Source organism: Corapipo altera, unplaced genomic scaffold (assembly GCF_003945725.1).
Source record: "Corapipo altera isolate COAL_440 unplaced genomic scaffold, ASM394572v1 49, whole genome shotgun sequence".
In the NCBI taxonomy this organism is placed as follows: domain Eukaryota; kingdom Metazoa; phylum Chordata; class Aves; order Passeriformes; family Pipridae; genus Corapipo; species Corapipo altera.
This window is the reverse complement of record NW_020884879.1, coordinates 3,225,215-3,237,383: the sequence shown is the minus strand read 5'-3', so window position 1 is coordinate 3,237,383 and position 12,169 is coordinate 3,225,215. Positions and strand designations below refer to the sequence as shown.

The following is a 12,169-nucleotide window of genomic DNA, read 5'->3' as shown; positions in this document are numbered from 1 at the left end:
AAATGTGCTCTTGCCCTGAACCATCTCCAGCACTGCCCTTCACTAGGACAGCAGAGTTCAAATTTAGCTGTGCTACTGAGGGTACATTATACCTGTTTTGGGTATAGAGCTCTTGAATATGCCTATATGTGCCAAAGGATTGTTGATGGATCAGGGCTATAGGAATGCTCCCACAGTGACTCTTTCTATCCACTGCGTCTGCTGATGGGAGAAAACTGCAGGCAGCCAGACCACATCTTCCTCTGTTAAATGTTCCTCTCAGCAAAGTTTAGGATGAATTGCACACAATTTGACAACAGGATGGCTTTAGGGCTCTAAGGGTTTGACTAATTGCCAACAAACTTAGAGGGCACACAGGGATTGTTGGAGGAAAATATTCTTTTGTAGTCCAATTCCAGTCCTTCAACTTTTCATATAATTCACTATTGTTCCATCTTATTTGGCTTAGTTAACCCAGCCCATTCTGGTATCAAATCTTTTCTGATACAGCTGTGGCAGTGGTTCAAAAGAAACAAGACAGGATGCTAATGGAGGAAAGAGCCATCTGTTTGGTCTGGATTTCTATTTTCTTTTATTTTTCTTTTTTTTGAGTGGGTGGAGGTCTTTAATCAAGCGGAATGTCAATGGTGAAATTTTATTTCTATCTGTTATGACTTCGCAAGTTATCATGTGTCATACAAGTTTGTCACGAGTCCAAGATGAGTTCCCCTCGGTATTGCTGGTTTTGCTAATGTAGTGGGAGATTTTCTAGAGTTCCTGCTCTCTCCTAGAAAATCTTCATGACCCTGAGCTCTGTATTAACAAGGGAACATTAAGGTCTCACATATATCATTGGGGCATAGCAGCAGTCTTGGTATTCTTGCTGTTTACTGAAAATGTCCTTTAAAAATATGATAGTAAGTTGAATGATGGTTGACTACAGAGAGCAAAGGGGCTTCCTATTTCTTCCATGAGGAAACTAAGCCAAATATGTGATGCAGATTATTCTACCGGAATGTTTTTAGCTCTTGTGCCCAGATTACTAATATTTTCCCCCAAGGTGTATACATTTTGCAGTGAGCACAAACAGAGTGGCATGGATCACCAGAAGCTCTCAGATGACTGCAAACAGATGAGGCTGAATTCTCCTTTTCCCAGTCTATTTGCTAAGCCTTACTCTGTTGGCAGATTCAGTAGAGTCAACCCAGGCAATGTCAGCCCAGAACTGAAGGATGTTCTTCATGCTTGGTTGCAAAAAGAACAGGTGCAACCAGTGGTCTTAGATTCAGGGGTTTCTCTTTTCTTGCTTTTGGAGTTGTTCTTAAAGTACTTTGCAGGATGAGGTAAAAGGTGCTTTGTAATAATAGGAAATTTCCACATGACAAATGTTTCCTCTTCATTATCCAGCCAAATGTCTTCAAACTGGTTATGCCAATACAATTACTGCCCATTTCTGCCTACTGTTTTTGTGACATTTTACACAGCACTTTTAGCACTGTGTAAAACTCTTATGTCATCCAAGCCAGAAGTTTTATTAACTTCTTTTATTTGTTTACTTATTTACATTAGTATGTTTTCAGCTTAAGTGATTTTTTGCTTTCATTTTTTTTTTTATTCTGGTTGAAAACTTATCTGAAGTTGTAGAACATTCACAACATTTTCTGTTTGTTTCATGTCCTTTCTGCAACACAGAACAAATTGAAAGGAATGATTCTCTCTCTGAGGTTAAAATGAAGGGTAGGCCTTTCATATAGGCAAGCAATTGCTTGCCTATTACCTATTAAAATAATCACTTATGCATAGGACTTTGAGAAACTACTACTCTAGGGCCAATATTTACAACCTTTCATTAAAAAAATGTATTATTACCGATGTACTATGTGGAGGAGACTTGCCTAATACAAACACCATAGTGCTTATGTTCAAATTGTGATGAAAAATGTTGCTTTACTTTTTGGAAGCGTTCAGAAGGTGAAAGCTCTTCTTATTTCTTTATTTCAAAATTCTTCTATTGGCTAGCAGATAAAAAGTAAAAACACTATAAGCTTTCAGGTATTACAAAATATCCAAAAATACCAAAAAGTATTGAGTTTAGGTATATTTGTTGTTTTAACAACAGTCACGCAGCTCTAGATAAAGAGGTCCGTCTAGATAAAGATGGTCCTTCAGAGAGTGTGCACAAAACCAGAATTCAGCATCCTGTCCCTCTGATCAGGACAGAGAAGTGGAGTAGTGGCATTCGTCCATGGAATTAGGAAGAACCTTCATGCAAATTCAGAGTTTGTGGCCAGAAAACATGAAGAAATTGAGACCTGACAGAGTTGCCCCAAATGGAGGCAGTTTGTAGCTTCTGTGTGTTGCTGGTACTACTGCCAAGGGCTGGAACTCTCAGCCTGACTTTCTAAAATAGTACCAGGCTTCTTGGACCTCACATAGCTTAAGAGCCAGGCAGACAGGTACCCCTGCAAGGGTCAAACTTGTTCTGTTGAGCAGACAAAAAGCCTCTGGGCTTGTATCCTCCATACAACAATATTACAGCAACCCCAGTAAGTGAGAATGACTATAAAATCCCAGGTGGACAGGCTAGCCCATGAGCATCCCACCATGTGTTTCTGTCATGATATAGCACCAGAATAATTTTTCCGTATGATTTTGGATATGTACAGGAAGCACACCAGGTAGGTTTCTGTCTGTGGATGCTAATTAGTGCTGCTGACCTCAGTAGGACATCAGGATTTTTCTAGTTTATTCAGCAGAGTGTGGGGTTTTCTCTAGTCGGTCCTAATTAGCCCAGGCACTAGTGGCCAAACTGAAATTTAGAAGCCAAAATCCTGTCCCTCCCTGTTTGGGATCTGACATTTGAAGCAATGGGTTAACAAAATGAATCTATAACTTCCTTTCAGAAAGACTGCCTGCCCCCCAAAAAAACTACAAATTGTTCCAGATACTTTGATCCCTTTAGCTTCACAAACAGAGCTCCTGTAATTCTGCCTCTGCACTTACATATGACTGAGATTCCTAAGTACTTAAACACCACTACTTTCTGATGGAATAAAACTAGTTCTTAGGGAATATTACTAAACATTTTAGTGTAAGCCAAACCTAGTATGTCTTGCTGCACAAAAGAAAAGCTTTAAAATTTGAGAACTCCAGTGAAAATAGAAGAACTAAGCTGATTAAATGCCCTGTCTAGAGTTGTACAGAACAATCCAAGTGTAACTGCTGAAAATGCAGTGAAATTGTGGGAGATTTTGGTAAAGTATCCAGAAGGTCACAGTCACATCTAGCTAGTTTTAGAGGAAAAAAAATGTGGTACAGAAAATGTAAAGCACAGAAAGAATGTATTTCCCTTCACTCTTCTACAATGTGCAAGAAACGCCAAAGGTCAGCTGTTCAGAAGAACACTGTGTTCACTAACTCTAATTTAATTATCTACATAAGCAGCCATGTTTGCAAATGCCTAAGCACCAAGCAACTCCCATGGAAACCATATCAGGTGCAAGCCTTTTTAAAAGTACAGCTGGCTTAAAATACCTGTACAACAATTTTTGAATGCAGAGACCTTCTAATAATCGGAACAAAGCTTTGAGTTCTGAGAACTCAAATCTGGATATGAATTTCTTGAAATAGTTCTTGGTGATTCTTTGACTCTTCTAAACGTATTGCCAAAGAGGTAGCAAAAATGGTTTGTGTAGGATTTGGATGGTGATTTTTTTATAGAGAAATTAGATGAGGTAAAGAAGTCAGTAGAGACTTGTTCCAGAAAACCAATTCAAGTTACCAGCTCAGTTTTCAGAGGTGAGTTTATCTGGGAAATCCCAGGAGTTCCAACCACCTGTCTTCAGAATAAAATCCTAATCATATCTTAAAAATCACAAGGATTTCGTCTTCCTAAAATTACAAAACTGTGGTTCTCCACCTGATTTCCAAGTTTTTACACAGCAGTAATTCAACGTTTCAAAGTTGTCTTCCAAAGACTAATTTTCAACCCCTCTGTTCCAGCACATGGAGGAGGAAACTCCAAACCCATAAAATATCACGAGGCAGTGAGATTTGGCAACCCTGTTATCAAGAGGCTACTGTCAAGGCCAAATCCGTAGAAATGATCTTGAAAGAAAGGCCCTGTTATCTCTCACCAGCTCTTCAAACTATCCAACCCCCAAGAAACTCGCAATTGGAATAGGATGCTGGGCTGTTTGGAAAGAGATTAAATTGTTCACAGCTGCCTGGGAATTAACAAGCTTCCTCCTCTTTACGGTGGAATGCAGCATATTTCTGAGCCAGGTGGAGGATACTATGTGAGGTTCTTGTAGGACCTGGAGTTGGCACAAAGAACAACATTTTCAAGTCTGCACATATATCTGAGTTACCAGGGCTCAATAATAATTTTCTGGCAGATTAGTCCTGCCCTACAGCAGGTTTCTGTGATCACTAAAGCCAGAATGAAAGCAATGGGTCTGGATTTCACACTTTATATCCTTCCACACTGAAGCTTTGATTTTAAAAACTGCCTTTTTTTTTTTTTTTTGCTTTGACACTAATCAGCAAGAATGAGTCTGACAATTCACAGGTAAACAGCAGAGTAAACTGTAGGGACAGGTCCACAACAGGCCAAGTGACACACTCCTGACTTGGAGGAAATTATTCAGAATAATTTGATAAACCTTTGCCAAGATTGCTAATGGAGAGATCATGCACTGCAAATTGCAAATGTGACCTTGTTTCGTCCAAGGCAAAAGAAGAACTTATAATTTGTTTCTTGCTTATTTTAACAATGCTTATTGCTCCTAAAAGCAGGGTCTTTACTAACAAATAACAACCTACTTGTATTTAAATAATTCAGTCCACAAACTGAATTAGGTTCAGTGCAAAGTGTTGGCTACAGGATTTTTAAAATTATTTATTTGATGACACTTTTAGTTCTGGGAAAAGAAACTGAATTTTACCCTTTATCTTCAAATAAGAAAACAACTATTCAAGCCCAGCTCAACTTTTCATGGACAGAAAAAGGCAAAGCTATTCAAAGCACAGTACAACTCACGGATGGATGAAAAAGCTTTATACTTAAGCCTTCTCAACAGTTGCAGAAGTGGTTTGTTGGGGTTTTTTTTAATGCCAGACTATAACAAAATACTGATGGTTACCATCTGTGAGAAGGTATTTTTAATGTTGTATTATTTGATGTTGAAAAAACAAGAGAAGTACATCCAGTGCATCTAGCCTTTTTCACTAAACTTTGTAAGTTTTCTTTATATTTTCTCTGAATCATTTCAGCTTTTCTACTTTTCCAGGCTTTACCCTCTATAACTTAATATACAGCAAAATACAGGTGCAAACTGCAAAGAGACCTGAAAGGTCCTCCATGGCTTCTGGCTTTAAACCTTAAATGAAAGCCCTGAAAATATCCTGGAGCTTTTTCCCCGTTTTCACCTGAAATCAGATACAGTGGCAACATTACTTCATGCAAATGCTTTTGCATAAAGCAAAATATTTTTTAATATTCTGCTGTATGTTTTACAACTTTTTTCTTGGTATGAATCAAATCATGCTGATAAAGGATGGGGGGGGGCCTGGCAGTAAACATTATATACGTTTTTATCACTGTACTCTTCTTTCATAAGACCTATGAATTTATTCCCTTCTACTCAAGCACTGCTTTACAAGTTAGTGTAACAATTCAACAGCAGTGGAAAGGTGGGTCTGGGTGACAGCCTGAGTGGGGCTCTGATGCTGTTTACCAGTACGGTTATACCCTCTGTGGGCTTCCTTTGAACTCACACAATTTTAAAGTTGCTTTAACTGGGTTTATGTCAACCCTGCTGAGATAACTCAATTGAGAAAAGAAAATCCAAGAAGACAGACCATTGGTGCTGGGGTTTTTGCTACATAAATACCTGAAAGGGAATTTCCAAATTCATGATGACACAGACATAATACTGGTGGAAAAGGGGAATAATCAGTTTATTTCAGTCACTAAGTCAAAACAAAAGTATATTGACAGTGAATTCATGGTATAAAGAGGCTTTAAAGCCACTAGTCAAGGGCCAGAGGAAGTTTCCCTTTTCCAGGCTGGGCTGAAGGCCAGCTATTGCCCTATGTCTTGAGGACCCTGAGCTCTGAGAAAAGCCTTGTATGAATAAGTTTTGTGGGGTGTAAAGCCCTACCTCTGGCCCTGCATAGGAATGAGTACAAAGCACACCTCATGGCAACACAGAAACCTCAGATCATGCAATGGAGATGGTAAAAGGAACCAAAATAAAATCCATACAGTACAGAAGAAAGTTGGAAAGTGCACGTCTTCAGAGTCTCATGACATTACATTTTTGTTTGGATTCAGTTTTTTCCTTCCTTTTTTCTTAAAGGAATGTTTAAGAAGTTTTCTTAGCCAGATCTTGTTGTCACATAACCACTCATCCCTCCCTGCATTTCTAGACCTCATCCAGCCCAGTGTGACTTCCAGCCTGAACTTTTAGCTCAAAATAAATTTTTATTGGAAGATTAAGATCAGGAAATAGGATTTCAAGAACTCTGTGTCCAATACAGCATTAAGTTATGCTCTATTACATAGTACTAAAAACACTGTGTGAAGTGAAAACTTAAGACCTACAGCACCTATAAACAAGGCTTTGTGGTTTCACAGGGATCTCTCTCTTTGAAGCTCCCTTTCTTGAGTTTCTGGCTTGGTCTTTCTAAATTCCCCTCACCTCCACGTGGAATTTATGGACTCAGTTGAGAAGAAATAAAAACTGACCAATTATCAGCCTGGATGGAAAGAGCTTTTTCTGTCCATGGAGAGTAAACATTATGCCACTAACACAATGGGTTGCTTGGTATCAGCAGTTCATAGAAATGATTGGACAACTGCTAGAGCAACTATAACCAGCTACCACTGTGCAACACAGACCAGCCAATTTGTTTCAATTGCCCTCATCACCACAGAAGCGAAGATAAACATAAACCGAAATACAGCTAAATAAAAAAATTAATATATCTCCTGGCAACTTACCTCCAGCACACTTTGAAAGACCCTTAAAACCTTTATGCAGCACAATGCAATTTATTACCTGCCTCTCTCCAAGCTGTCTGACAATGTAGCTCTTCTACATTTTTGGAAGCAAAAAATGCTCCAGCTGCTTGACACCGAAAATAACGGTGATTTCACGAAGTCTTACCTTTTAATTTGCCAAGCACTGAACATGTGCTTTCTTACAAAGATGATGACTCAGGTTTTCTCTGGTTTATTTTGAAAACAGAGCAATCAGGAAACAAAGCGTGGCCTCAGCAGCAAAATATTGCTTTTGTAAAACGAAAAAAAAAAAGCAGCAGTCGAGTGAGTAACGGCAAATACCTGCGGGAAAAAAAAAAAAGGGAGCGTACTTGGAAAATACACTTTCGATTGGCACCACAGAGCTTTGCAAGGGGGCTGGCTTGATGCTGCCTTCACATTTCACAATGTTTTGGTAGTAGCTGGTGCTTTGATATCTGCAACTACTACTAACATTTCATAATATGACAATCTAAGAGGTGAAATAGCTTTTGTATTTTAAAATTCACTAAGAACAGCTGCAACTTAGCGCTGATGGATACATCCTCACTTTACTAAATCAATGTCTCCTTTGTTGAGTTATACGAAGCCATTTGCCATGCCGAGAGAGACTAAAAAAAAAAAAGAAAAAAAAGATAAAATAAAGGAGATTTAAAATCTGTTGTAGCACATTATATGTCAGCATTAGCTGTCCCTAATATGAAGAAGTAATGAAACAACTAGAAATATCACATGCACAAGTGAAAGAGTAAAATAAAAACAGAATTAGCATTTGAAGTGACAGTTCTGAAATGCTAGAAAAGCTTATCTCAAAACTGCATGTTTCTGGGTGGGAGAAGGATTTCTAGGACATGCTTTTTCCTTAAGTGAATTTTCCAAGAGTCCCAAGTGTTATTTGCCTTCTAGTTCTGTAGTGTCAATATGGATTTCTCATACTAATTTCCACATAGCCTGCCTCTACAGTGAAAACATCTTGTGTTTAGAAAACATCTTAAGACATTTTAAGAACATATTTATTACATTTAAACTAAAAGTAAAAGTGTATGTGGAGAAAAAGTTATTTTCTTAAAAAGATGCCAGGTGGTCAGCCTTAGGGTTAACCCACAAACTTGTTTTAAACAATGTTTTTGAAAAAATCTTTTTTAGTTGCCTATACTGAATCCTGAGAAGCAACATGCCCAGTGGATTTTCTTTTTTGTTTTTTGGGGAGTATTTCAGTTTCGTTCGTAGTGAAGCCTCATGATGAAACACCTACCAAGACACACCAAGCCATGAAGGTTTAGGTGGCTGTAAGTGAAATAACCACTTAGAGAGGCTACAGGAGTACTAAACTGTGTTAGTCTAAAGGAGACTTAGGCTGTGGAAAGCTTTAGCACAATAGCCAGATTGTCAAAGAACACAATTCTAGCAAGCTCTCTACTTGCCAGGAGCAAGGCCAGGGGGAAGAATACCTTAAAAAAGAAGTAAGGAAAGACCTGAAACTATTTGCTAATACCTTCATTATAAACCAACTAATTCCTGGAGAAGGTTTTTTGGTTTTGTTTTGTTTTTTAACCTGGGATGCTAATTCTGTGGTATATGTACTGATCTTCAAGTATGCACAAGGAAGGATAATCCTTAGTGAGGCCAGTCCATTATTAGTGTTCTGTGGGTGTTACATCTTCTTTACTGACAGCAGTAATAAAATATTCTCCAAATGCAGACAGGACCTATATGAGAATCAGCCTCAAACCTTGAGTCCTAGGGGAGAATGCAGAATGCCTGCACAGAGCTCTCATCAGAATAAACCTCTGATTAGTGATGTGGAGGGTGGAGTGGATGTAAATTTAATGTTATATGCCAACTCACATTAGACAACCTTGTGCAACTCTGGCAGTTATGGAATGCAATTTGATTACCTTATCTAACTTGAGAGCTTGAACAATAGGATTTAAACTTCTGGAATACAACTGACTAGGCTAAATGTTATTTTTAGGAATGTAGACAGATAGATAAGTTAACGTGTGTAATTAACTTACATATATACATATAGGTCATACAGGTGTATATATACCTTCTGTGTGTATCTTCCCAATTATAGGCAACTGCAGCACTCTAAACACCTCACTTGCTACTCTCTGAATTCCCCTTGGCTGCTGAGGTGCTTCCAGTTGATGTGCGTAATATGGATGCTCCGTATACATTTTTCCCCTCCAACCTAACTGTGAGTTCTTTATGTCCTTTATACTTACTATTAGTATACTGGGCAGCATATTCTTCTCCAAGTCTGTCAACATAGTTCACCTCCTGTAATCAGAAAATGGTGATTAAATGAACATCCAAGTACAGAAGCTGTCAACCTGGTGTTCATCTTTTTTTAAAGTTAAAAAATATTCAACTACTGTTTGCACTCATATGGCTCTGAAAAGGTCTTAAAAAAGGGGGCTTCATCTCTTCTACAATCTTAAGACAGAATCAAGATCAAAGGTAAATGTCAGTCATGTAACATTTAGCATTTATGGCAGCAATAAAGGAAAAAAAATATCTCTAGAAAAGGTGTATGCTGCAAGCCCTGCAGTTCTCTGTCTTCTAGCGTGGGTTGTAATAGCCCCTAAAAGGACCCTATCTGGGGCATTTAGATCTTAACTGCAAGGTCTTGTTTCTTTTAGCTATCTGTTTCAGCATCTGGTCCATCCCATGGGAAGGTCTCTAAGATTCTCTTTCAGAATTGGGTGGCAGATAGAGTATGGCAGGGGAAAAAACCCACCTTATTTATATCCTCTTTACATGCATAGGAAAACAAAATTTCCAGAATTTTACACATCTGCCATCGACCTAAGAGAGAATATAACCTGCTCCCAAACTACAGAGTGAGCACAACTTCTGTAGTGTGTGCAACAACTTTGACCTCCACGTAATTACTCCAGGCTTACATCAATGTAACTGTGCCGGGTTTCTCTTCAATTATTTCCCGGGAGTGGCAGACTCTCTTCCCGCATTGCTTATTTATTTCAAATTGGCCTAGGTTGCTCAACAGTTTGGGCATCCCTTCTTTGGGATCCCACGTTTCTCCGAACGGAGAGAGCTGAGGCTGCCGCAGACGCCCGGTCCGTGGCCGTCGGTCTCGGCCACGGGGCTCGGCGCTGCCCAGCACCAGCAGACACCGACCCCCCCCGCCCCCCCCCCCGAGGTAACTACCACGGCTGAGGCCCGGCGCTGAACAATTGCCTACGGATGAGTAAGCAGCAAATGTGGTAACTCAGGCCAGCAGCTCTACAATTAGGGCTATAATTTCAGGTGTAGCCAGCAGTCGTAATGAATATTTATTTAAACGTACCAAATAAAAGAAATCGCCCGGCTAAGTGGCACGGGGAGCTTTGCGGGGTAGTTTGGTTTGGGTAGTGAGAGTGCTACCGGCAGGGAGCCGCTTCGTCCCCTCCTGTCGCGTCCCGAGTGGGACAGGCTCCCTGTCCCCGCGGTGCGCGGCCGTAGGCTTATGCCCTCATTCCTGCCCGAGCCCAGCCCGGCCAAGGACCCTTCCCGGGAAGGAAGGGTAAGGCAGTGTGCAACCAGCCGAGTTCCCCGGGCGAGAGCCGGGCGGCGGTACGGAGCGCCCCGCCGGCGCGCACGGGGCGGGGGGCGCGGAGCCGGCGGGGCAGGGCTGAGCCAGAGTTCCGCGCCCCCGCCGGGCTGCTTCTGGGCTCCACTCTGCCAAAGCCCCCGCAAAGTGGCCTTATTGGGTCAGGCAGCTCCGCACCCCGGCGCGGTTGCGGGAACCCCCTCGGGTTTTGCCCCGTCGCTGAGGAGGGCAGCTGAGCAGAGCCCAGGAGCGTCGGGAGGCAGCGGCGGCACGGGGGGGCCGAGGGCCCTCCGGCTGCCCTTAGGTCGGCAGCCCCAGCGAGTGAGAGGGCGGCCCGGAGCGCCCGTCAGCCCCCGAGTCCTTATTTCTCCCTCTCCGCAGCCAACCTCGCCGGCGCTCCCGCAAGCCAAGCGAGCGCCGCGGCTACCAACTGGCTCTTCCCGGGCGGACTCCAAGCCGCACGGATGCAAAGCCCCGAGCGTCCGCCTCCTCCCGAGCCCCTCGACCGAAATCCAGGCGCGCGACTAAAGGTGCGAGGTTGGCGGCAGGCGATGCCGCGGCGGTACGACAGGCGGGGGACGGGGCCGGGTCCTCCGCCCGCTCCCCGGCAGCATCCTATCGAGGTCTGAGCCGTGCTGCGGACAAGCACAGTGTGATTCTTTTGGGTGTTTGGTATTTTTGTTTGTTTTGTTTCGTTTCTCCTGTTTGGTTTTTTTTTTGGTTGTTTTTTTTTTTTTTTTTTTGGTCTATGTTTGTTTTTAAGTTACTGTGGAATGAGGAGGTGCGAGGCGTCGCAGCTGCTCGGTGGCGGTCCATCCCTGATGAAAGAGCCGCTCCACACACGGAGTGCTTTCTATTTCGGGAATGGGGAGGTGGGACGGGTGCCGGGGGTGGCGGAGGGACCTCCGGCCAGGGGCGCACCTGCCCGGAGGTTCCCCCGCCGCGCCCGGCGCCCGTGAGCGCTGCTCGACGGGACGGACCCGAGGTGAGCGGCGGGCGCGGTAAGTACCGCTCCCTTCCCCGCGGTACCCCCGTAGCGCGTCTCAGCCTCCTCCCCATCCATGCCAACCCCTCCCGCCCCTTCCCCGCCGCCGCCACTGGGAGCGCGGCCCCTTTAAGAGCCCGGCTTTGCCTCCCGGTAGCTGAAGGTCATTAAAACACAAAAGCGCTCCAGCGCTGCGGTCCAATATAGCGCATGCGCCCTGCCCGAGGACTGGCAGGGAGACGGCAATATGGCGAGAATGCCTGGCAGCGGCGGCGGCGGCGGCGAGTGGAGCGGCGGCGGCGGAGGGGGCGGCGGGCGCGGCGGAGGCGGCGGGAACAATGCGGGGGACCGGCCGTCCGGCCGCGGCGTCGCCCCCCGCCCGCACCGCTACTGCAGCGCCGGCGAGGAGGAGGAGGGCGAGGAGGAGGATGAGATCCAGGAGGTGCAGATAACGGGGGACGAGGAGGAGGAGGACGGAGCCGATGGGGGGCTGCTGCTGGACGAGGAGGAGGAGGAAGAGGAGATGGGTCTGGAGTGGGACGGCGAGGAGGAGACGGAGCCGCTGCCGCCCGCCCCGGGCCGTACGCCGGGCGGCGGCAGC

The 12,169-nt window shown here is 43.6% G+C and overlaps 1 protein-coding gene across 5 annotated transcripts in view; it reads left to right on the top strand.

Annotated features, from left to right (window-relative positions):
- The window catches only part of KCTD1 (potassium channel tetramerization domain containing 1), a 101,730-nt gene that overhangs the window by 22,114 nt on the left and 67,447 nt on the right, over positions 1-12,169 (top strand). Inside the window, exon 1 of one of the 5 annotated variants that reach the window (XM_027638858.1) lies at positions 10,961-11,113. The exons of 3 other annotated variants lie outside the window; for them this stretch is intronic. In XM_027638858.1, coding sequence (XP_027494659.1) covers positions 11,048-11,113 — 66 coding nt within the window. In that variant the 5' untranslated portion in view covers positions 10,961-11,047. Of the gene's footprint in view, positions 1-10,960; positions 11,114-11,148; positions 11,207-12,169 lie in introns of those variants that run through there. One more of the 5 variants, XM_027638861.1, reaches the window with a different exon arrangement.